The sequence below is a fragment of the Platalea leucorodia genome (assembly GCF_965183815.1).
Source record: "Platalea leucorodia genome assembly, chromosome: 13".
NCBI classification, from domain to species: domain Eukaryota; kingdom Metazoa; phylum Chordata; class Aves; order Pelecaniformes; family Threskiornithidae; genus Platalea; species Platalea leucorodia.
Window position 1 is genome coordinate 4,061,804 of NC_138835.1, and position 25,314 is coordinate 4,087,117.

The 25,314-nt window shown below is 46.3% G+C and overlaps 2 protein-coding genes across 4 annotated transcripts in view; both read right to left on the reverse strand.

Annotated features, from left to right (window-relative positions):
• TRPC4AP (transient receptor potential cation channel subfamily C member 4 associated protein) overlaps positions 1–10,264 on the reverse strand; it is a 38,505-nt gene extending 28,241 nt beyond the window's left edge. Inside the window, exons 1-2 of one of the 2 annotated variants that reach the window (XM_082325742.1) lie at positions 10,121–10,264; positions 151–279 (exon numbers count right to left, since the gene is read on the reverse strand). In XM_082325742.1, the coding sequence (XP_082181868.1) occupies positions 151–279; positions 10,121–10,258 (267 nt within the window). In that variant the 5' untranslated portion in view covers positions 10,259–10,264. Of the gene's footprint in view, positions 1–150; positions 280–8,861; positions 9,074–10,120 lie in introns of those variants that run through there. The other variant, XM_082325743.1, reaches the window with a different exon arrangement.
• On the reverse strand, positions 238–23,636 carry LOC309596957 (ER degradation-enhancing alpha-mannosidase-like protein 2). 2 transcript variants are annotated; one of them, XR_014229642.1, is made up of 13 exons: positions 23,512–23,636; positions 23,324–23,434; positions 23,143–23,182; positions 22,651–22,756; positions 21,488–21,613; positions 20,542–20,753; positions 19,236–19,377; positions 18,815–18,939; positions 17,963–18,107; positions 16,083–16,204; positions 14,514–15,258; positions 12,732–13,146; positions 238–279 (listed from the first exon to the last, which is right to left on the reverse strand). XR_014229642.1 is itself a non-coding variant. In XM_082325747.1 (11 exons), the coding sequence occupies exons 1-11, from the start codon at positions 23,622–23,624 to the stop codon at positions 14,767–14,769; spliced, it is 1,734 nt and encodes a 577-aa protein (XP_082181873.1). In that variant the 5' UTR covers positions 23,625–23,636; the 3' UTR covers positions 13,927–14,766. The 2 variants fall into 2 exon arrangements, 1 of the variants encoding a protein (XP_082181873.1); XM_082325747.1 differs by lacking the exons at positions 238–279; positions 12,732–13,146 and having other exon boundaries at positions 13,927–15,258.
• Positions 23,637–25,314: the final 1,678 nt, after the last annotated feature.

Consider the following 25,314-nt stretch of genomic DNA (forward strand, 5'->3'; position numbering starts at 1 on the left):
TACTGCAATCCCAGCTCTTATCTACCAGCCAATTCAGATATTATCATGCAAACAGTTTCAAAAATTAGTTAGAATATGATCACAGTAGACTTTAAAGAAAGCAACAACAAAATAACGCCTAGCTTTCAGGAAGAACAGTGTAGACAGTACCTTTAAGATGCTTTGGCACTGGGAGAAATCACTGTTTGGGTGACTATGTTGATACAGCTTTTGCAATAGTAAGGGAATCCCATTCCATTTTGCTTGTTTATCTCTTTCCTTCAACAAGGCCTCTGTGATCTGCAACAAAGGAAGAATATAATTCCCATGCGTCCAGTGCTTCACAAGCAGGAAAACAACCTTATCACCTCCCCAAAATATCAATACCAGAATATCACAGGAAAACAGTTTATTGTAGAGAGTATCATTACAAAATCCAGTATCTCTTTCCATGCAGCAATTTATCCAGGACTGGTAGCTGCAGAATTTTACAGATGGTCAAAGTATCTTAAGCAAGACAGGGCTCAAAAGCAGACGTTATCATTTAGAGTACTTAATCTCATTCCATATTTTTATATTGATCAAATATTTTTAAATGGGAACACATTAGTCTCTAAATAATTCCATTAGTAGAACTCCAATTGACAGGTCACCGAAGGAGGAAATGGCTGCCCTCGACACTATCAAAAATTACACTAGTCTAAGGTAGATCAGACACTGAAGATGGAAAGGCTTCATTACTCGTTACATTCAGCTAGTAATGAGTATTTCCTCAGCCAAGTCCCTGAAGCCATTATCGGTCATAGCAATGACCCAGACCACTAAGATTTACAAGCAGACTCCAAAAGAACGTATCAAAGATACAGTGAAAATTTCCTATGTAGTCTTGGTCTGGTTATAAATGGAGATCAACAACTAAATCAGCAGCAGAACAACACTGGCATTATCCTCTGGGAAGAAGGCTACAACCACAAAAAAAGAACACCTTAGCATTTGCTACCACATTTGTGCAAACTTCCTCCATTCTTCCTCATTCTCCCCAAAATATAAAAAAAAAATTTCTCAATATTCACCACTATATTTTACACCTGAAAAAAAATGAAGTAGTAGCACAAGGCTAATAAATATTCTGCTTAGAATCCACAAAAGATGTTTTGAAGCCTGAATGCTTCCAGGTTACTGCCAGTAGATGCTGTAAAAGGAGGAGCTCTTTATTAAAGTTCACCGTCCAGTGAATGCTGACCAAAATGTAACCCCCTTCCTTAATGATACTTCAGAGGTACCTAGACCAACCCCAAAACAGGGACTTATCCTTGTACAGAAAGGTAAGGCAGACAACAATAATTATAGCCAGCAGGATTTCTGGCTGGTTTTACAAAATTTTTGTATGTCCTCCAAATAAAAAACAAAATAAGGAAAAAAAAAAAAAACAATCCTCAGGCCAGCAAGACTGCATCTCAATGCAACATTTGTGTATTTTCTCTTACTCCTAGACCTAAACCTCTAAGCTGTTCTCGTTCTGCGTAAGTCACTCCCCCAACCTTTCTGTGGCTAACTTGCATTGTTTCCCTCTGGCCTGCTTAAATGCTCGTTGTTAATAGTTAACAGCCAGGAAATCTTGCTTATTGTTTCAGCCAAGACATCCTTCTCAGATATACCTCAGTGGACAATTCCAAAGGGCCATTCAATTCCTGATTAGACAATTATATGCAAATATACCCCAATTACTGGCTAAGGATTTAACCCTTTTCTCTGCTTGTTAGATAGGAAGGAAGACCAGCCAGGAAGACCAGAAAACTGATGGAAGCACACGAAAACTCAGCCTGGCAACCCTAGCTGCTATGGGTCCTCACCCTTCTTATGCGCTTCCCAGATAGTTAGGGTTCTTTTCCTGATACAAAACCCAAATTTGTACATAACTAAGAATTTCAAGGCTCTCGAAGTATCGGGTTTTCTTGTCACAAGGGGTGATTGAAGCAGCATGAGCAAACCTGGGACATAAAACTCTCCCCAATTTTTAACTTTTCTCTGCTTTCTGACTTCTGAGTAAGAGGAATCAACCAGCGCTGCTGAAGAATGACAGAGTTCCTCCTGCGAAGGCCATTCGCACAACAAACGGCAGGACAAAACTACAAAGTCAAAATGGCTTCTCATGGTCTGGACTGTGAGTAATGGGTCAGCTCCTTTGAAGTCACAAATTTCCATTTCTCCTTGTAATACCCAGCAGAGAGAGAGCAAGATGAGCTCTACCACTACCCCACCTCAGGTGTGGGAGGAGCACACAGCCCCATGAGCAGTGGGAGTAAAAGTGCAAAGAACGCGCAGCAAAATGCCAGGGAAAGAATCCAACTCTCTGGCTCCAGCTGATGTGGAAGATACCACAAGCAACGATGACGTGCATGGGCTGCGGTCTCAGGTTCCAGTAGCACAGCACAGAATTCAGCATCCAAGTGCTCTCAGAAAAGGCCAAACGCCCTTAATCGATGTTATAACCTTGTCCTGGGCTTAATACCACATTTGTTAATTGTATGTACGCTTCTTGGTTTGGGGAAGGATCCACCTCCATTCTCAACTCTGTACTAGTAGGTCCTCCTCTCCCTGTCCTGGACTCTGAGAGGCAGTCACTTGTGCTGATCTGCAGAAAACTTTCAGAACTGAAATTCTGAAAGAATGAAGCAAATGTTTCCTTGCTCTCATCTTCTTTTAACTGCTTTCAAAAAAAGAAAAAAAAAAAGGGGTTTCTTTCTCTTGATTTAATACATGTCTTTGGTTTCATTGCAAGCTCTAGCTTGTGGTCCCTGTTCTGTATTTATGAGGCTACCCTGGCTCTGAGTATTTCCATTGTGGCAGGGCGGTATTTGCCAACGCAAAGATTTTGGATTCTGTGGAGGGATTAAAATTCAATTAGATTGTATGGAGCTGTCTTTCTTTACAACCATTTTGGTTAAAAACTGCATTTCAGGATTTCTGTAATAGCAGCTAGTCAACGGTTTTCATTTATAAGCAAAGACAATTTCCTTCTTGCTCTTTTTGGGCAGACATTATTGAATAGTCATCAAAATTAGCACTGGGTCTTTCGGGGCCCATTTCCCTTTCCAGCATTTTTTTGGTCTCATCCAAGCAGGATAAACCCAAGCCAGCACTGATTTCTCAGAAATTTTCTTCATTCACTGAATAGCTCTGGATAAAATCTCTGAAATCTTGCATACAAAGCTTGTGAAGTTAGATACTATCTAGCAAGAAGGGGAGGTTGCAGAAGCCCAGCTGGAAATGGCATAAATTAAAAGAAAGTGCCTACCTAACTGATGGTTGCAGGGGTTATGAACCGTCATGCCTTACTGGCATGAGAAGATGACAGAGTTAAGTACCAATTACTGGGAAAACAAAAGAACCAGCGTCAAAACTTCCCTACCACCCAGGTACAGTAAACCAAACTGGTACAAACACCAAGACACCACACAGTCACTTCTCAGAAGTTTGCCGTAACACATCCAAGTTTTGAATCACAAACTGCGAAACCCGGGGGACGGCACACTGTGGCTCTCCAGAAGCGGTTACGGTCCAGGCACGCCTCAGACATGGCGGCACGCACTAGCTCAGGCCCAGAGCTCCTAGACTGTGCCATAGTCCAAGGCTGTCTGTACACTGCCGGTTTTACACCGGCAGTTTCCTGGATGCTGTTCACCAGCCAGGTGAGCAGACACCTCACCAGTACCAGGCATCTCCCCCTCCTCCAGAGGTGCTGTTGAAGCCACGGCAGTGTGGTTTTGCTGGAAGGGCAATCACAGACTTTCGAGGGCATTTAAGTACAGAGCTAAAAACGTGTCATCAAGCCTATCCATCACTGCAAGGCAGAGCACACTGAGTGGTTTTCTCTTTAAAGTCTCCCAAAGGACTGGAGCACAGGATTTCCTGGGAGATTACTCCAAAGACTGGTTAAGTACCATAGGAAAACTTCCCTACTACAGAGTTTAAATAACTTTTGTGCATAATTTTTCTTGGAAGTATACAAAGGGCTGAACAAAGACACTACACACAAATCTGAGTATTTTTTTTTAATTTTTTTCTACTCCTCCTGTGCTATAAATCCTTTTAAAACGCCCCAGCATCCATTAGTATAACGGTCAATAAATAATTTTGAATAATACCTAAATCTTCATCAAGTTATATGAAGTTATATGTTATTATTTACCTAAATCCATCACTTGATCAGTTCAGTTCCCCTTTCCTTTCTGCCTCTCCACTTTGCTATAGTATCTGCTATTGATGTTCCTACCCATGACTGCTATGCTCCAGGCACAGCCTCTCCAACAGAAGTAGCTTATTCTCCCGGCTGCTTTGGGCCCGCGCCCCTGCACGTGGTCAGAACTGCATTACGAGCCTCGCTAAAACATTTGTTACTGGCCTGAGATCTCTTGTAGTCATGATTGCTTCAAAATCCCTTCCCCTTCCGGTGAGGATTTTCCTTTCCATTTGTGTTCCTGCATTGTGACAATTTTCATTGCCCTACAAAGTAAACCTCTTATTTTCCTAACCTTGCCTCCACCACTTTTCTAAGCTGTGGTCAGTGACACATCTCCATGTCTTCCCATAGTTGCTGACGAACTGAAGGCCCATGAGCACATGACAGAAGCAGAAATACCATGAGCTAACCCTCCCCTGTGCTCTCCAGGGCAGGGCTAACAGTTTTCTAACAAAATTGTGTCTCTATTTCACATTGTACCCTTCAAACATTTCACTGTCTTGCTCAACACTCGCTACAGGAGGATGTTTTCTGTGATCTTTCAAAAAGCAAAAAATAGTGACTCATGTGTCCAAGCATCCTTTACAGCACTAAAGAATTCATGCTATGATAGACTTTACAACTATGACACATCAGTTGTAATTTTTCTTAATTCAATTTTTTGTTGCAACCATGCATTAAGGTAAGACTGGAGGTGCTTTAAAAAAGCAGAATTTCCATTCTCAGTATTTTCCATGACCACTGCTGAAGTATATATGCAAATGTTCTGAAAGTTTGAAAGGAAAAAGAGGCACAAGATTATGGCTCTCAAGAAAAAGATGTAAGCACATGGTCTCTACATATTTTTAATGAAATTGAAGACTTTCCATATCCTTTCCTTCAAACCTTTTAGGCTGTACCTTTAAAAAACAGGAAACGAATATTTCTGCAATTAAATATTTGATTTTCCTCTGAACAGTAATAACTTAGGAAGTCATCTCTGACAGACTGCCAGAAGAACGATTATTCAGTATTTTGGGGAGTGCCTCGTCATCCCAGCTCTTTATTATATTTTCAGTCGCTAACAAACATGCATCAGTCTGGCTAAGTTGTCTCTTTCCTCACACAACCTTTCACAAAAAAGCCTAAAACCAAGGTAAATGACCCCCTCCAGGTTTTGCATTTTAACACAACGGCGTACTACAGAAACACAACTTCTGGCCTACAGAGCGATTCTGGAAAGCGTTCCGGGCAGAAGCTGTGAGCGGCCCCCCCGGCAGCTGCAGGGCAGCAAACACCGTGGCCAGTCACCAGCTGGGCCTTTTGCACATAGCTCTGATCAAGAACATGTCAGAGCCCCCCAAATTTTATTCATAAAGGAACTCTGCTGGTGATATTAAGCTTGGGGAAGGCCAGGTAAAACACCTATTTCCAGCCTCTCTCCAGCTCCTAGATTCTTCAAAGTGTGGATCAAGTTTCCCATAACTATGGTTTCTCCATCCTCCACAACCCTGGATGGAGCCCGCCATCCTTCTCCTGCTGACCCAACAGCTGGCACGAACCCAGGGACAGGGTGTCCTAGGATAAAACCTGCCGTAGCTTCTAACCAGGTCTAACCAACCCCACGACTCCCAAACTACTGCTCTACTCACCGTCACTGGAGGAAGAGCTAGTCTACCAAGACAAATAACAGGTCTCATGAATCTCAAAACCCCACAGCGTTTCCAAGCAGAACAACTCCAACACAGATCTTTAACACCAGCAGCTCTTCCAAACCCCTACAGAATCTACCAGATAGTAATAATAGCTACTAATGTTGGTTTTAATGATCTTAGAGAAAAATAAATCAACTAATATGTAAAATTGTATTAACCTCTCAGTGATTACTTTTTCCTTGGAACTGCCTAAGTTTCTTCTTTAATTCATTTTGAAAGAAAGCAAAATCTGTAGGGATACCTAGGAGAAAGCAGAGCAGCAAGGAATATCACATCTACAACAGTTTTCTTCCCACTCATCTTCAGTCACACAAAATAAGACTACTGGAGTCCAACACTACCACTTTTGAGCATTTCTAGTGTACGACAGAGCTCTGGTCCCTGTCACATAAAAAGCACGTCCAGGCTTTCCAGTACTCGCTAGCTGTCCTCTACTGAAGAGGCCTGCTAAGACCCATACAATTAGAGCTGCTAAAGTGGATTATATCCACACGAGTGTTTTTTTGTTGGTGGTGGTCTAAGGAGGAAACAAAACTGATTAGAAAACAAAATATTTTCTCAGAGTTAGGAAACTACTACAGACTACTGATAACCTGCAATGGTAGGAGCTGCAAATCTGGATATCTGAGGCAGAAAATGTTTTCCTTCCACAGAGAGGGTTTTTTCAGAGTGGATAGGGGCTATACTGCTAAGGGAAGCATCTATTCCTAGGAAGAGCAGATCATGAAATACAGCTGGAAAAATGGTCTCTCTTTTTCCATTCTGATTGTTTCAGCTAAGCCTTGGCAATCCTGTGAGAGCGAGACCAGTGCTGATGATCTGCTCTTGGGACTGCACCAGAAGCACGGTAGTTCGCAAACAAATCACTGGTTAGTCCGTTATTATACTGCCCTGTCTACAGGGGTTCACGTAGCTGCACCTAAGTATCTTCTGGTTTCATGTTTTGTCATACATGCTTTTCACAGATGGCTTGCAGCAGATGAAGTGTGTGCCCTCTTGCTAAGGGGATTTGAGCTTGGTCAGATGAGCCAAAATGTTCCTTTGCCTTCAAGGAACCACAGCGTAAACCCCGTCAGGTCTTATTTACAGTGCCTGTGTGCACACAGCCCAGCTGTGCCAGTAGAGAGACTACAGACCAGCCAGTTCACAAGCAATATTTTTCCTTTTTAGAAAATGCATGTCACTTCTGGAAAGTTGCTCTAGTTTACCAATATGTGAAAAGCCCCTTTCACCTGCTCTGTACTCAGTGCTAAGGCAAACCCCGATGCACGGTTATGCAATGTGATACCAATGATTGAGGTTTGCATCCAGGGCAGCAGCTGATGCTAGCAATATGGCTAAAACGGATATATGAACAGATAATGCCAATATCTACTGAAATCTGCGTTATCCATCAACCTTCTTCTTATTAATAATAAAGCAAAAAGACCAACCGGCAAGAAAGCTATGGCTCCTGGTAGGCGAGGACAGCAAGAACACACAAGGATCCAGATTTCAGAGACTTAGCTGGCCTCAAAACTGCCAGATATTCAGGCGGCTGCTGCTGTTAAAAATATTTTTATGTCCCTGTAAGATCAGACTGATGTACTTTCAGATGTAGGCATGTCAACAATTATCTTTACCAATTCAAAGGCAGGCCCCTGCTTTTCTCATACAAAAATGGATCTTGAGATCACCTAAAAATAGTGCACAAAGCTTTGTTTAAGAATAAATGCCTCTGCTGCCCACAGAAGGATACTAATTGTCTCCCAGAGATCAGATGCTAAAATACAGTGAACAACGTTGTGGGAGAACACTACTCGGATGGCAGACACCACTGCAAGGAATGGTGTTTCCCAATCTCTCTGAATTAAGATCTTCAAAAGGGTTTCTCTTCCTCACGGCATACCAGTGGCGCAGTCCAGGCAGCATACGACCCAAAACTTCCTTGCAAAGAGCGGGAAGAAAGAGCTCGAAGGACATTTTCCCGACTTGTTCTTCTAGGCCCCAACACAGCAGCTTAGAAACTTGATCTGCTCTCAGGCTTTTCAGGAGCAAATGAGTTGAGAAACTTAAGCAAGGGCTACCACACTGTCACCGAGGAGTCAACTGCAGGAAAACTGCAAACATTTTGATAAAAAATAGAACTTAAAAAAGAAAAGCACCCAAACCTGCCTCGTATTTCTTTAAAAGTTACATCAAAGTGTTTTATATTTAGGTCATCTACAAAAAAACTGCTTGAAGGTAAAAGTACAGAGACACGTAATTTACAAAGTTCAAATCATTCAGGGAGTTGTTTCTTCCCCCCCTTAATCTAAGTGATTTAAAAATGTATTCCTACAGCATTTATGAAGCACTGGGAGCCCTAGGCGTCCAAACTTTTAATTCTTTCAGGGCAGCACAGCGATAGTGACATTTATAAAGTAAAATAAAACAAACAAACAAAACCGCAGCAACAAAAAAAAACCACCTCAAACCTGGGCATTATAAGAAGAAGGATATAACTAGCAGAAGTTTCCTTGATTACCGTAAAAGCCTGGTGATTTGCTTCAGCAGTTATTTCCAACAATTCATAAAAGCCCCAAATTAAAACACAGCACCATTGCATTTCTCAAGCAAACCAAAACCCAGAGTGGAGGGACCATCCTAACAGATTACGCTGGTGCACAACATTGTTACAGGTTTATCTGACTTAAATCGCTATGGTTGCGGGGGAGCGAACAAGCAAGAGCGCAGAGGTGGACAGGCAAGTTAGTGAGACAATGTGCTGCTTTGTCTACATGCCATATGAAATACACTCCTAAAACAATCCCACAGAAATAAATTCCTGCAAAAGAGACAACATTGGGTTTAAATTCACGCACATGATTTGCTTTTTCTTAAGTATTAACCAAACTAGTGTCTGAGCAAGAAGTACAATAAGAACAAAAGAGCTGTTAAAAATCACCTCCTGCTCTTTTACCTACCTCAGCTACAGAATGATGCAGGGACATTTATGATGAACCAGTCTTCCCTTAGCAACTGCTCAGAATCCTTGCTAATCAAGGAAAATACTGCTGTCTGCACTAGTGAAAACCACTTGGAGAAATCCCATTTATTCCAATTCAACTTTTTTAAGGTACTTTAGCTCAATAAATCACCGCCCGAATGTAAGTTCTTTATCCCACACTTCAGCTTTCAAGTCTTTGCACCATTTCACATTTAATCTGTAAAAGAAATGCCAGTTATTCTGCATAAAGAAAAATTAATAGTCCATTATCTGTGAGCAGCTTCTTAAAAAAGCCAGCAGAAGCACACGGTAGGCACAAGCCTAGGTTAACGAGCTGGTTTCATTTCTCAGTATTTCCCAGCATCATCAACTGGGAAAGATGACAAATTTGAAGTAGACCTGGAATAGTTTCATGGAAAACCAACAGCATAAAGCCTATCCCATTGCAGAGCTAAAAGGTCTCCTGAGCCCTAATATCACGAGGTTGCCTTTGTCCATCAAATATGCTTAAATTTTAACGCTGCATTGTTATGGTTCCAAGCAGAGCTTCCTTTCTTCGCAGGAAAAAGCCACAACCTCTATCACCAACCAAAGCGACAGAGGAGGACAGCTTTTACAGCATGGCACATGCTTGTCCTGCTCCACAGTCTTCCTACAGGCAGACCCAGGATGGGAAGGAGGGAAAGGCAGCACGAAGGCACAGAGGCATCGTTCCTCCGCACCGCGTGGGGCTGCAGGGCCTTCCCTCCAGCACCAGGACCAAAGCGGGGCTGGCAGAGGAGGACGGGGAGCCCCCGAGAGCGCTCCAGTCCGGACGGAGAGCGGCCCCTGTGCCAGATGCTGCCTCCCAGCAGATCTGGCGGCAGGCCCCGCTAGGCCGGCCGGGCTCTGCCCGGCCTCGGCGTTCCAGGAGCGGCCTGACAGCCCCGAGCTGGTGCTCAGCCCCGCCGAGGGGCCGCCAAGGCCGGCAACGACCCGCTCCCAACCCTCGACGGAGCGGGGCCGTGCGGGGCGGGCTCCGAGGCGGATTTGCAGGCCCTGCCTGAGGCCAGCGGCGGGCGGGGGGGTGGGCTCGGGCCAGGAGGCGCGGCAGGCCTCCGCCAGCCCGCCCCCGCGCCCCAGCTCAGAGCTCTGCCCGTCCCCGCGGGAGCCCCCAGCCGCCCCGACCCCCGGGCCCAGCGAGCCCCCGTCGGGCCCTGGCCCCCCCCGCCTCAGGTGCCGCCCCCCGCCTCGTACCTGCGCCCCCCGCGTCAGGCCGCAGCCGCTGAGCTGCCCGTGCCGGAGCTGCGCCAGGATGTTGGTGGCCGCCGCTCGGGCTCCGCGCCGGCCTCCCCCGCCGGGTCCGGGGCCCCCCGCCGCCGCCGCCGCCGCCATGGCCGCTCCTCCGCTCGGACGGAGACAAACAGGAAGCGCCCCCTCCCCCCGCCGCTTTGTACGGAGCGGCGCGAGGGACGCTCCGCAGCGCCCCCGCCCGGGCCCCGCGCGCACTGCGCCGCCGCCGGACCGCGAGGGCCGCTGGGAAATGTAGTCCGGCGAGGGGAGGGGCGCATGCGCGGAGGCGCCGCTGCGCGCGGGGCATGCCGGGAAGGAGGACGACACCCGCCATCCGCAAGCGGGCAGCGGCGGTTGCTGCGGGGCGGGAGGGCTGAACGCCTCCCCCCGCCCCGGGCCTCCTCTCCTGGGGCTGCTGAGGCGGCAGGGCACTGACAGGAGCTGCCTGACCTCCCCGCCGAAGTGTATTTTCATTAAAATACCCGCGCGTGCTTTACTATTACATTTTTACTTTTACCGTTACCAGCTGAGGTGAGCAATTCAGAGACGCAGGCAGAACTAAAATCCACAGCTCTGCGTTCAAATCCAATGAAAGAAACCGCAAAGCAAGGCCTCGCGCCCACAGGGAGAGCCCCGGCAGGCGACGGACCTCGACGCCAGAGCGGCAGGGGAAAGCTGGACCCCAGGCAGACTGGCGCTGTCCTCCGCCCCACTGCGGAACAGCGCAAATGGCTCCAAGGGTTAAAAAAAAAAAAAAAAAAAAAAAAAAAAAAGTCGAAGGAGACGCAGCGCGTTGGGAAGACAGACGCTTGGGAGCCAGTTCTTGACCAAGGTACGGGCAGCAGCTGAAAGGGAGCCAAGGTGACGATGGTCCCGCAGACACAACTCCCACCGGCGGCTGCTCTCCTCCCTTCGCTTGCTGCCGCCTCTCCAGGGGCTTAAAGCTGCTGTCCCCTGCCCGGCCAGCGGCCCCGCTCCGGTTCTTGGCAAGACAGCAAGGAACGCAGCATCCAATATGGGTATGACCACTTTAAGCGCAGACCTTAGTTCATATTCCATCTCAACTTCCCTTTGTTGTACAAAGAACAATAGAAAGCAATAAAGACACTAGGGATCAACACGATGCTTAACAGCACTGCCTAACCAGTGCCATGATGGCATCCACGTGAAGTTTTCCAGCATCACATCTTACATCACTTCTCACCACCATGAATAATGCGCGGGCCTGATGATGATGGCAGTTTTATTTGTAAAAAGCAAGATCTGCTAATGGATGACTTGCTGTTTAGATAAATTGCTGTTCATGGAAAGCTACTGAGCACTGCATTTGAAGAAATGCGAACACGGCCATCTTTTCACTTGCACACTCACACTGCCTCAGATACAAAAGGCTGCTCAGTCCCCTTTCCTAGTGCTTCCCCTGCCCCCCCATCCTTGCTTTTTGCTGTTTTTTTGCCATTTGCCAGCAATTCGTGCAAAGGTCCGACTCTTTTTCCTCTGTCTTCTCCTTTGTTAGCTCCATTAAAAGTCTTTCACAAGATGTTTGTCTGACCTTTCATCAATCCACAGCCTCTCCAATCCAAACAATTACTTCTGAAATACTTCAGACAATCTGGCTATAAGTTTTGGGCTTTGCTGGCTGCTTGGAGTGGAGAAAAAAAAAAATCTCAAAACCAATTACAAGGACAGCATCAACAGCAAATGCTAAATTTGGTTTCTGTGCTATCTTTCACAACTTGACCAAAATGCACGGTTTCCTTCCAGCCTTTGACAGATGGCAGGAGTCTGCACTGTAGGTGGGACCTTTTGAGTGCTGACCTACCTTGTTTGGAAGCTGTCCAAAATTGCCTCTACCCATCTGTGTTTCACGCACATCTCATTTTGGATTCCTGACAAAACTCCTCTACGTTCTGTTAACGTGACCAAGCGCTCACCATATTGCTTGATTGGAAATCTCCCTCCAGCTGGAATATGCCAAAATAGACCTGCCATCTCTTCCCACAGATGTCCTTCATTGTGAGGCCCCTGGGAGAAGAGGCAGCAGGGGACCACAAGTTTTAGCTTTATTTTTTTTCCCAGCTGACTTGTGATAGTAATTTTGAATCTATCAAGTTCTCACTAACAGCAGAGCCTCTGACATTGTACATACAGAGAATGGAATCTGATCTCTAGTGGGACGGCCAGCCACCAACAATTTCATCCCGCCATTCCTTAGAGACAGATTCCTAAACATCTGTCCTTCATCACGTTGCCTGTGAAACAGCAGAACTTGTACACGTGTCACTAAGGCTCAAGTATGCTCTCTGCCCTCCAGCAGCTAGGCCAAGTCATACAGTTTTCCATTTAAAGAAAAGGCTTACTACGGATCCAAAGAAATCATAGCATAGTTCTTTTTGTTAAAAGAAAGTCTTAGTAAGACGGTAGTCGCTCTCAAATACTGGAACAAACCAAAATTAAGGCTGTCTTGTGTTATTCTGACTCGTAGCACTAATCAAGATCCATCTACTCACAGTAGAACAGTAGCTGTGGACAGATGAGTTCTTTCAGCTGCAGCTGTGCTGAGGAAAGATCTTACCTCCTAAGGCTTCTCCCCCTTGGTTCTGCTACTGGAGCCTCTTAGGTGAGGGCACCAAAATGCCGTGGTTAGCAGAGATCTACTGTGTTGGTCATCTGCAGCCTGTCCCATGAGCCTTTCCTTTTCCTCTACTTCATGGGTGGGGCAATGCTGAGAGAGAATCAGGACCAAGCAGCAAGTGAAGCCATTGGAGAAGGCCTGCACTTTGTTGTTCTACAGATTAGACAATGAATAGCGTGTGAGATATGAACAGCTAGAAAAAAACCCGATAACCTTATGGTTACAACAAGGAGCCACTGACAAGAGCTCCATCTTTGTCTAACAATACCTCAGTTTTAGGGTGCTCCTCTCTCAGCACCTCCCCTGCAACAGCTGCATCCACACAGTATTTCCAGAACAGCAGCTGTCCCACCTGCTAAAAGAAGTACAGAACTAGAAGGGCCTGTACCAGTTCCCGTATGTCTGTCTGTCCAAAGTTGCAAGCGTCTCTCACTGCAGTTTACTCACAACTGCAACAGGATTTCCATCCTGAAGGGTAGGAGTGCAGATTTCATGTAACATTACAGCACTAGTACAGATAGAGACAAAACCAATAGTTTCTCAAAGCAACCCCACCTCAGCAAAGACTGGGCATTGACCCAGTTGTATTTAAGTATTTCACTGGCCACATGGATTGATTTATCCTGTATCTCTAACCCACTCAAATGACTATAGCTTGTTTGTGCTTGCTCCAGACTCAACTTCCAGCAGGCTTGAAGAAAGCTCATAATTTTTCTGCCCCCCTCCCCCACCCCCGCTTTTTCTTTAAAAACTAAAACTTTGTAACACTACTGATTTCTCTCTTTCTGATCATTGCATACACCTGTCAAAAAGACACTAAGAACACATTTAAAGGTTTGGATTTGTCAAGTCAGCTGAACACCAAGAGGTTTCATGCCTTTCACCTGTTAAGGAAAAAAAAAAAAAAAAGACAGAAATGCAGCCTGGTTTCCATTAGAGGAGGGGTCACAAGGAGCTCTCTGGCTGCCTGCTGCAGGGAGCAGCTTATGAACATCTGTTCAGCCCTCACCTGCGCCAAGGGAGAGCTGCATTTCAGTCTGAAGCAGGTCCCCTCCCATCCCACCCTGATGCACGCTACACACAGAGCTCAGCCGGCCCACCCTGAGGCTAGCTTCACTGACTGAGGTGGCTGTTGCCGAGTTCTGCAAGTGAAGCCCCAAAGGGAAGTTTAAAAGAGGAAGGAAATGGGGAAATTTCATAGGAAAAGCATGTTAGATTCTGTAAGAAGTAAGCAAGCTCCACTGCAGGGTAAATCAAACCTTTGCTAGCCCATGCTCCACCTCAGTTTGCAGATGACATTACCTGGACGCTTACTAAACCGGTTTCGGGCAGATGGTCCTGACCCACACTGATTCTGCACCCAAAGGAACTGAGCAATTTTCTATGTCACAACTGCTCTCCTCCCCCCATGCCATCCTTCATGCTTGACAGACATGCTAGATCTACAAATCTGAGCCTCCACCTCAAAATCAAAAGGTTTTCTCAGCTGGTCATCAATCTCTCAGGCTAACCGCATACTGATAGAGAGGCCAAAGATAAAAGGTGGAGCACATTGCAGAGGAGACTTGTAGCCTCAGAAGTGAGGCTACAGCCAGTGATCTGTGCTCTTCCCCTTATGACAGGGAACTGCCCAGACTCATTTTTATAGAGTAAAGTAAGCTGTGGACTCTGCATAAACCTGTAAAACTTGAAAACAAAGTCACAATGAAGTAAACACGGTACCTCTAACCTGTAGACTTTTCTTTCTCTTTCTGAACACCTGTTTGCTATTCAGGCAACCAACTGGTTTTAGAGAAGCATTAACAGCTGATACCTGAATCACATTTTATGAACCAGCAGCAGCAGAATTTAATGGGAAGCTGTTTCACTTCGTAATAGAATTCACATTGTGAGGTATGACTTTTTCCATTATGAAACTATAAAAATATATTCCCAGAGTCTGAACCAATAATTTAAACTGATAATGAAAATAGAATCATGTGTTATCCAGGAAGACCTGTCCCAGTACTGCAAGTTTAGAGTTAAAGGATTGACTGGGGCAACTCAGGAGGGAGTGTGAGCTCTTCCTAGAGTTTCTCTTCTCTCCACCTTTCTCTGAAGAGGCATCTTTAGGGTCTTTTGCACCTTCCCCTTCACTGTGGTCGGAAGCTCTTTTTAAAGTGAATTTCTTGTTTTTCTTCAGCGAGTAAAATTCCCGCATCAAGTCTTCCACCTCCCACTGCTCTTCCTTCCGCTTCCTACAGCAGTGCAGTGCAGCAGGGTCTATAGGATGAGCTTCAGTGTTGAAGACGTATCCTCCAGCATTCAAGACGCATTCCCCATATGGCGTAATGACCACATCAAAGACTGATCCATCGTTGTGAATGAAGTTGTCTGGGTCAAACAGCAGGTACAAGTATTTTACTGTTTCAGCCAAAAAGAAGGATTCCATGCGATTATCCAGTCTGTGATCTCTCAAGTCTTTGATCTACAAGAGAAGAAATAAAGTGGGTTACAGTTATATGGAATTAAGTAAGTTATGAACTTAGGGGGAAAAGTAAAACCAGCTTGCAATTCATTTCAGTTAAACAGCACAGTGTGGCAGCAATTCACCCTGTATTTCAAACAGTTGTATGCAAATACATCAACAAGGTTTCAGATGTTTTGAATAAACATAGTCTAGTGACAGGCAACAGGAAACTAACAATCAGGAGAAATGCACCTCCTACCTGGGTAAGGAGGAGAACAGTAAGCTTCCCATCATTTCCCCCACTAAAAAAAAAAATCGTAAGGCTTTTGCCTACTTCCCAAATCACAAGACCTAATTCCCAAAATTTATAAGGAGTTTTTTGTAAAACAGAGCTTGATAGTATGTTTGAAATCTTCATCATTCACTGCAGTTCTCTTGTGTTTGATCAGATTTTCAAGGCATAGTGGAAAAGCAGAATCACAGAACTGGCAGGCAGAAAGCCTACACGTGAGCCTTCCTGCTGAGCTGGAACACCTAGTAACTACCAAAATACAGGAGGCAGAAGAAGCTTCTGATACTTTCTCATGTTTTGGGCTCTGGTGCAACAGTCAAAGACAGAATTTGGCCCACTGTCCAGGCTGTGAGGGAAGTCACCAGAAACATGACCAGGGGTTACAAGATCAGCTTCACAGAGAAACACCAGGGGCTTGTTTGAAAAAGAAGTCATGGTTCAACCAAAGGGATCACTTGGCTCAATGACAAAACATCATTCACGAGAATACATTCTAAAAGCCGATTTTTAGTAGCCATTTAGCCGACTTCGCAGTTGATTTAGCACTTACAGTTGCAAATCCACAGTCCACCTTGCTGATTTTCTCTATCGACTCCACCGCGTCTCTTCCCAGTTCTAAGAGCGTGGGATCTCTTGTAGCACGGTACAGGTACATTGCACTCTCAATCAGCTCTGCAAAAATACCCCAAACATTTGCAAGCATAAAGATTACCAAACCACGTACACAGGGAAGATGAGATATTCCTTGAACTAATGTAACAATACTACTTTAAGATGATCAGGTAAACAGCCTAGCTTGCCTTGTATTTCCTCTGGCTCAAAGCACAGATACTTGCTTTTACTAAGGATGTGCTACAAAGAAATCCACTCTAACCAGATTGCATCAGCTCAGGTAAGAGTGAATAATGCTCCCCTCCCCCATCCAGAGAGTGGGAGGGGAGCAAGAGAGAAAAGGATTAAAACTCAGTTGTCAAAGGAAGAAAAGAATGATGCTTCTAGAAAGGATTACAAACAAGAAATTCAACCCCTAAAATACAGTTTTTAAACAATACCATAAGCCTCTGAAACAGGGCTATCTAAAACACCATGAAAACAGGCACTATGGAAATACTCTACATAGACAACATATGCACTGTGCTGTGTTTGCTTACTAAAGAAACAGGTCTTGTTAGATGCTATAATACATTTGAAAGTTAATGCTGATGAGTATTTTTGGTAGAAATGTCCAATGTGGATGTCACCTGAATACTCAGACCAGAAGGAAATTAAATTAGTCCCATTTGCAAAGTTTTACTGACTGTCGTGGTTTAACCCCAGCCGGCAACTGAGCACCGCACAGCCGCTCACTCACTCCCCAGCCCCAAGTGGGATGGGAGAGAGAATCGGAAGGGCAAAAGTGAGAACACTTATGGGTTGAGATAAGAACAGTTTAATAACAGAAATATAATAATAATAAATGTAATAAAAAGGAAAACAACAAATCCAGAGAGAAATAAAACCCAAGACAGACAAGTGATGCAAATGAAAAACAATTGCTCACCACCAACTGACCGATGCCCAGCCTGTCCCTGAGCAGCGGCCCCCCTGGCCAGCTTTCCCCCAGTTTATACACTGGGCATGATGTCACATGGTATGGAATAGCCCTTTGGCCAGTCTGGGTCAGCTGTCCTGGCTGTGCCCCCTCCCAGCTTCTCACTGGCAGGGCATGAGAAGCTGAAAAGTCCTTGACTGGTGTAAGCACTACTTAGCAACAACTAAACCATCAGTGTGTTATCAACATTACTCTCATACTAAATCCAAAATGCAGCACTATACTAGCTACTAGGAAGAAAATTAACTCTGTCCCAGTTGAAACCAGGACACTGAGCTAATAATCAGGTGTGATTTCCCCCCTCCCCCCCCCGGTCAGAGTTGTAAACAAAAACAGAAAAAAACCCAGATGATTTCATTGCAGTATCACTGACAGATTATATGTTTACAATCCCTCTTATATGTTGAGCTTTACTAGTGCAACTAGAATTAGTTTACTTCAGCAACTCAACACAACTAGAGGGGTCTATTCATATCACTTTCACTTCCTAAACTTAAAGGACACAGGCAGTCACATTAACACTCCTCATGACTTTAAAACATCCCATGTCAGACAGTCTAACATGTAAAATCCTACATTGTGAACCCAATTCATTAACAGGCCCGCTTCATGTAGTAGCACTATGGTTTCCTTCCTTTATAAGGTAGCCCTGCCTTTGTGAACGGCAGAAAGCAAAATGTGTAGCTTTGACTACGGAAATCACTGGTAAAATGCATGCAGGAACTAAGTCAAAGCAAAACTGGGGAGGAACTTCTGGAGGGCAGGTGTTGCTAACATTTAATCTTACCACCAGAGCAAAAGCAAGAGTCCATGTTCCTTTTTATTTCATTTCTGCTTACCAGGCCTGAGTGGATATCCTTCTCTCTTGTCCACTGTATAGCCCTGGGGAATGTTGTAGAACTCGGGCAGCCCACCAAACTGCTTCCAGACAGTGTAATAGTTGAGGAAGGTTCGCATGGCATTATCTACATCCCCAATTAGGCTCTGAGAGAGGAAACAAATAGCAGAGCAACATCTGGGTGAAGAAGAAACAGCACAGGAATTGATGCAATAACACTCCTATAGTCAAAGCAAGAGATGGTGACAGAAATGGGTTGTTCAACAGGTCTGAATGGCGTAAGTAATATTTAGGCATGATGCCTTAAGAATAGGTGGGACTAAGGAGATAGGTGCTGTTTTTCTGTTGGATCACATTCCACACACCTAAATAATATGGAGTCGCTTTGATTTTTAGTTAATGGAAGGCTGGGTTTCTTCAGTCACGATTTCTTTTAGTCAATCACAGCATCCAGTCTATTTCAGTGGGAATGATAAAGTCCCAGACCAAACGTAAGTACTGATGAGAAAGCAAACCAAAGTATTCACACAAATAAAGCATTTATAAGGTGGTGGAAAAAGAGGTCTGATCTTCTTTTGCCTTACATTCCCATCTGGATTATGAGACCAGTCAGTGGAGTTCACTACAATAAAACTGCCCTCCTATCGTGCTTAATGGGAGACCTTTTTTATAGACCACGGATAAAGTCGACATCTGCTTTTCTACAGGCTCAGACTACTGTAGATTTCACCAGAGATCAAAACAAACTTTTAAACCAGCACAGATGAGGGTTATATTTGTAACTTTTACATTAAAGACCGACCCAAGACAGATGAACAAAATCACCATATGCTACTGGTGTGACAGCTCTTACCTGTAGGCCTGGCCAGTAGGCCTCCAGGGACTGAAAAACAGGCATGGACACTGTTCCTTTGTACATCTGAACCCAGAGGTACCAGTCATCAAACTTTGTGTAATTTTTGATAGCTTTGTTATATTCTATAAAGAAACATAGATGGGTAGGTAATCCAACAAAAAAAATTATATTTTAAGAATGAGAGAAGCCCCTCTTTCACTTGAGCCACGTCAAACGAATGACTTCTCAGGATGCTCACTTTGGTAACTGTGTCATCACAGACTGTTCAAAAGCATTACAACAAAGGCTTCAGGACCAGTTTCAAATGTACGCTATTAGATTCTTCACCTTCTTCTTCCACAGTCCCACATGCAAAGTTTTCACAGGTGCAGTCAAGGAGGCATTCCTGGACCCTTCACACAGAAAACAAACTGCTCACCTAGAAACATGGACATCAGCTCCTTGTCCTGCAGGAGAATGGCTCCTTTAACAAGGTATTCGAAGTAGGAGTCCACTCCGGCCCCAATGCCAGCATCTTGGGCCACCCACTTGGCAGTTAGCACATCAATGTGGTTACCAACCTGGAAGAAGCAAGGGAGGAGAAAAGAGGGAGTTCAAGTGGAAATAAAGCTTATCTACTAAACAATAATTAAAAGAATCATCACAACACCACAACACAAGAAACCTTTGACCTTTTTTTCAGACCGTCCATTTCACAGATTCACAATGTCTGTTCCAACTAGTCTTTTCTCCATTACAACATTTATCAGTATCAGAGAACTACAAACTGTAGAAAATACAACTTTGGAATTTTATGCTTCCAATATAAATGCTGCACTGGCCAAAATAAACCACCATAATGCTACTGTAAAAATGCACAATTTCAACATGATGTATCTAGTCCTAATTCTGATCTTACAAAAGAGTAGAAAAGGATGAAGAGGTACAGATACAGAGAGAGAGGCCAAAAATGTCAAAGGCATGAGAGCTGCCACGCTAATATTTAAATATATCCTTCAAACCTGGGACGACTCAGCCTAGGAACAGACCCAGCTGATTGAGAATAAAGTACACAGTCGTGACTTGCGTAGCAAAGATGAAAAAAAAACAGGTATTCAGTCTCTTTCTTGAACAAGGTATAAACCAAAAATAAACAGATCCCAAAGCAAACAAAACAAAACACTTCTTCATACAGCATATGAATAAATCTGTTCCACTTCACATATGCCACACTAGGAGTTCACATAGATTCAAAAAGCAGCTATAGAAATTGATGAAAGCAAGACTGACCAGGAGATAGTGAACGCAGAGATAACACTTCTAGTGCTGGATATTCCTAAAACACCAAAGCTGTAGAGGCTGGTAATATCTTGGTACACTTGCCATGCTCTTATTCTCTTCCGTAGGCCATTGTCCCGCCAGGCATTAGACAGACCTTTTATTTAATCTGTTACAGCTGCTGTTACAAAACCTGCAATACCCAGTAGAAGGCATTTGTCTCCCAACCACATCTGTTATGGAACAGAACAATGGCACGATGTTGGGTTGCACCACTAAAGCAGAGATGCGGATGCTGCAGGTGTTCGGGAATAATGTCAAACACGAGACTTCAGCCCAGTTATTAGCACTGTGGTTATTTATCCAGTTCTATCTCCTCTCTGTTTACGCTTTTTTACGCTTAGAATTGCATCCACAAAACCATACAAAAAGCAGGCCAGAAAATTCAAAGTCCATTCCTCACTCACCAGCCCAATATCCGAGCGATTTTTCCACAGTGCCTTCAAAGCCTTCCTGGCAACATCCTCGAACACTGGGTCACCAGTGAGGTGACTTAAAGTGGCAAATTCCACTATAAATGTACCAATTCCAGCAGTACAAGTAACTGGGGTTTCCCCAGGATTTACTCCGTGCAGCAAGTTCACCGTTCCATATGGCATCCCAGTTGGGGTCTGAAAAGCTGAAATATAATATTTTTGGTTCACACAAGTGTTCACTGTTATGTTTGACAGACTGTCAAGCAAACACATGCCTCACATTCCACTGCACACAGGCAAGAAGTGGGACTAGAGCAATTGCAGTAACTGCAAAGAATGAAATGAGAAGTAGGGTGTGATCCTGGGAGGGGCAGAGAGGGTACCTCGAGCTACACACAGTCCTGGGAAGGTACTGCAGATCTCTTCCACCTTGCCCAGAGCAGCAGACTGCATCTCTACGTTTTTCACAGCACAAGCAGGGTAGTCAAAATAGAACTAAACAAACTGGACAGGAAAGTGCAAACACTGAGCTTGTGATTCCTCGGTGGCAGCCCAGGGTGCACATACCACAAGGAAACAGTGCCATGCTGTCAGGGCACACATCCCAGCAGCAGCCCACAAAGGAGCAGATAAGGCTGCATCTTCTTGTCTTTACAAGCTGCTGTTTCACAGCCTTTATTTATTATTTATATTAAATATATTTCCCCTCAACAGGCAAAACCAAACTGATGTGTTAAGCGCATACAACACTTGGCATGCATATATACAACTGGTATCATGCACTTCACAATGTTTTCCCCGCAAGCTAATCTTGCTTTGAGCTCAGGGAACGCAGGACTGTTTTATGAGTTTACACATCAAGCAGTGCCATCTTCATCAAACACACCAGTCACCTCATGAACTACAGCACAGCAACAGAAACCAGACAAGTTCTCACCCGGCAGGAGCTTGCGAGCTGCTTCCTCCGCCATCCTGAGGAGGGGTCCAGAGCACGGCCAGCCCACTTCTACTTCAACTCCAGCCTTCTTCGACAGCAAGTGAGCGGAGAGGAGACCACCCACCACTGGAAGGTGCACAGTAAGAATCCCATTAAAGAATGTGGGGGAGGAATGAAATCTGAAACCAGTTCTATTTATTTGTATTTATCATGATGCAGAGGCAGTGTTTATGGAGAAGAAAAGTTAGATGGCTCATCTTTAACAGCTTAGTTCAGTGTGCCACAAAAGAAGAGTGGTCTGTTTATTTCTTCCTGCCTGTTTGCAACAGGTAGCATATATAGATCTTTGTTTATTTTAGAAGCATCAGATCCTACTTGCCTACTATACCTGCACTGCCCTGCAGACAATCAAAAAGCTAACAGTATAATGAACACAAACCTCTATGAGAAGAATTGTTTCATTTCTTCCAGACAGCTTAATGCTATGTTTATACTAAGTAATACAGCGCACCTTCTCAAATTCCTTGGAGAAAAATGTCTAGGCCCGCGTCAAGAATTTCAGTGTGACTGACAGAGGCTTTAGCCCTTTTCACAGGCTTGTCTACTGTCACATAACAAGCACAAACACAGAGAAATTACAGTTCTGCAAAAAACTGGCTTGGCAATATTTGACAGGAGAAACAAAAAAAGCATAACTAACAGTTACATTTCCTGCCAGTGTCTTTTAGTTGGACAGTTAGGCGTTCAACCTGGTACAAGACTCCAAAGGCCTCTGTGATTTTCGAGAAAAAAGACAAGTTTCACTGTACGACGCTAAAGCAAGAAATTAATCAGCAGTATTCCAAAACAGTATGTAAAAAAATAGTATACAATTTGTACTGTTTCAGTGGAAAAGACGTTTATTCAAAAGCTTAAAACCTGGCACCAGAATATTGAAACTGCCACGTCTACTTCTGTTTTTGTTGAGGCAGGAAGCAGAAAGGTGATGTGCAAGCGCAAAAAGGAAGTGACATTTGTTTGGGACTTTTCTGTGTGTTTATGTGTCCTGTTGCACTGCATTACAAATTCACGCTAGCCGCTACTTCGCGTTACCCCTGGGCACAGTTCAGAGACTCGTACAGGAAGGTAATCCAGCATAATCATCACAGAAAAACCCACCTCACCTCGAATGTTAGTTTCGAAGACAGACGCATTGACATCAATATCAAAATCCACCCCTTCCTGCAGTACATTGACAACTCGCTGGAACTCGGAAACGTTTCCCAAGATCTGCAGGAGGAGCGGGACAACAGAGAACAAGGCTCAGAGTTCACGGGGAAACAGAGGCTCAATTCAATGTTAGGGGGTAATTCTAGTTTTGTTTTACTATTTTGCAAAATCGTTAATTGCAAATAGCACTAAAAAAGCAACTGACTGTTTCATCTCATTTCAAAACGTTTTCTTTGCACACCTGAGGTCTTTATTCCCGAGCCAGAAGGGGTCAGGGAGCTCTGGCCACCTGCCTCCCAGGGCCGGAGCGAAACCTCCAGGGTCAGTTAACACCTGACTCTCCGGCGCTACCGCGTAAGCGCCGGGTGTGGAGGAGGCCGACCGCGGCCTTGAGCGGGCTGAATGCCGGGCTGCAGCGGCGGGGCCGCGGGGCAGCTCGTACTCACCAGCAGGGTGTCCAGGGCGTCGATCAGCGTGAGAGAGAAGCTGTGCGAGGAGAGAAGCGCGGTCAGGCCCGGCGGAGGGGGAGACGCCCAGCGGCGGGGCGCCCCGGGCCCGGCCCCACGGAGGGCGGGGGCGATGCCCCGTCCCGGCGGCGATGCCCCGTCCCAGGGGCGATGCCCCTACCTGCCCCAGGTGTCCTGCCCGTCGCACGTCAGCGGCCGCAGCTCGTCGTAGGGGAAGGCGCTCTCCAGGTAGTGCTCGTAGGCGTGGTAGAACATGGCGCGCACCCGCTCCCTGCGGCACAAGCGCAGCCCGGTCAGCCCCGGTCCGGCCCGCTCCCGCCCGGCCCCACCGCCCAGCCCCGCACTCACCGGTAGGAAGCGACGTCCAGCCCCGGGGCGGCCGCGCCGGTGCCCGCCGGCGGCGCCGGGAGCCGCAGCGCCCAGAGGCAGACCAGGGCGCCCAGCGAGCGCAGCGCGGCCATGGCCGCGCCCGCCCCGCCTCACCGCCCCGCGCCCCGCCCCCGGCCGCCAGCCAATGGTGAGCGGCAGGGGGCGGCGCATGCGCAGGGCGCCGCCGGAGCGGAACGCGGCCCGCCCGCTGCCGGGGCTGAGGCGGCGGCGGCGGCGGCGGCGGCGGCGGCGGCCGGGGCTCGGGGCTCGGTCGGCCCGGCCCGGCCCGGCCGTGGGGCTCGTACTGCGGTGATTATCGCCGGGTACCCCCGTACGGGAGCGGGGTTTCCCGCGTTACTTCACCGGAGGCCGTAACTCCTCGTCGCAAGGACGCGGGGGGGATGCGCGGGGGCAGAAATGCCTGCTGGGTGGCTTGCAAGGCACGGGGGGAGCTGGCAGTACCGGAGGTGTAGCTCTCAGACCTGAAAATAAATGTAACAAACACTGTGACGTCTTTATAGTAATGATGCGTTACCGGCGATGGCACAACTGCCCGCGAAGGCGCCTGTCCCGTGTGGGAGGAGGAGATGGTTCCTGGTACTGCTGCTGCACAGCTCCTGCCTGGAAATGGCCCAGGATGTTTCCGAAGCGATTGAGAGTTCCCCGGCCTGTAAACCTCCCTCCTGGGAATCATCCTCACGCTCTTTCTCCCTCTAACTTCAAACCCAGCTTTCCTTGAGGTTTGCATGGTGCCTCAGGACCTGCCTCAGCGAGGCCGGCGCCCAGGCCTGCGCGCGGAGCCGCGTGCCGGTGTCACCCTCCGGCGCTGGCGGTGGGCTTCGGGCGCTGGCGGTGGGCTTCGGGCGCTGGCATGCACCGTCGCCTCGGGGCAGGACCCGCTCCGAGGCAGCCTGGATCGCAGCAGCCCCGTCCCCTGCAAGAGGAATGAGTCCCCTGGGGGTGTGGGTGCTGTGGCTCGCACCAGGGAAGCTTTCCCAGCCTGTACTCCCAGTGTGATTACACTAATTTTAGCACCCTGCTGTTTAACCAGGTTACATTTTAACAGAGAATCATACAATGATTTGGGTTGGAAGGGACCTTGAAGATAATCTAGTTCCAACCCCCTGCCATGGGCAGAGAACAGTGATTGGCAGCGCTCTTTCTACACCAGCATCGTTAGAGTTTGATTGATCCACAGTAGATCCTTCCCTTTCTCCCCAACTCGTGCCCGTGGGTGAGGAGGAGTGAGGTGGGACCCTGGTGGGGAGAGCAGAAACAAAGAGAGCGGTGATAACCAGTCCTTTGCCTGGCAAAGGTGCAGCGCATAGAAATCAGAACTAAAGCAGCTTGCTGACAGGAGAGGAAGGAGCACAAATAACCCAACACTTTGTCATCTCATGCTGGTGTTTAGCATCAGGGGGGGCTGGCTGTTGTTGATGTTCTTTAATAAAATAAACCCACTTTACCCCGAGGCCCCTGGCCCGGGGCTGTCCCACTAGGTGTCAGTGCACACTCGGGTACCGGCGCGGCTGCCCACGACTCTGCTCCGTGGCGGAAACAAAAAGCCACCGAGTAATTTCGACGTATTGTTCATTTGCTGCAGCTGTAATTTAGGTTTCTGGGGCCATTTATCATAAAGCTGTCTGCTTTCTTATTCCATGGCTCAAGGCTGCTGGAGTATATCTCGCTGCATTTCTGGGAGAATCAAACTATTGGAGCTGATTTCACTAAAAGCTGTCACAGTACATTACTGGAGTGCATTTTATTAAAGTTCATTTTCCA

What these genes read in the sequence shown, in the direction of transcription:
- LOC309596957 (XM_082325747.1), bottom strand. Translation starts at nt 23,624, where the DNA reads ATGGCCGCGCTGCGCTCGCTGGGCGCCCTGGTCTGCCTCTGGGCGCTG. An exon ending in CTTCGAAACTAACATTCGAG is followed by an intron (nt 21,614 to 22,650) that starts GTGAGGTGGGTT and finishes TGCACCTTCCAG; the next exon opens with TGGTGGGTGGTCTCCTCTCC. An exon ending in AGGATATCCACTCAGGCCTG is followed by an intron (nt 16,205 to 17,962) that starts GTAAGCAGAAAT and finishes GTATTTTTGCAG; the next exon opens with AGCTGATTGAGAGTGCAATG.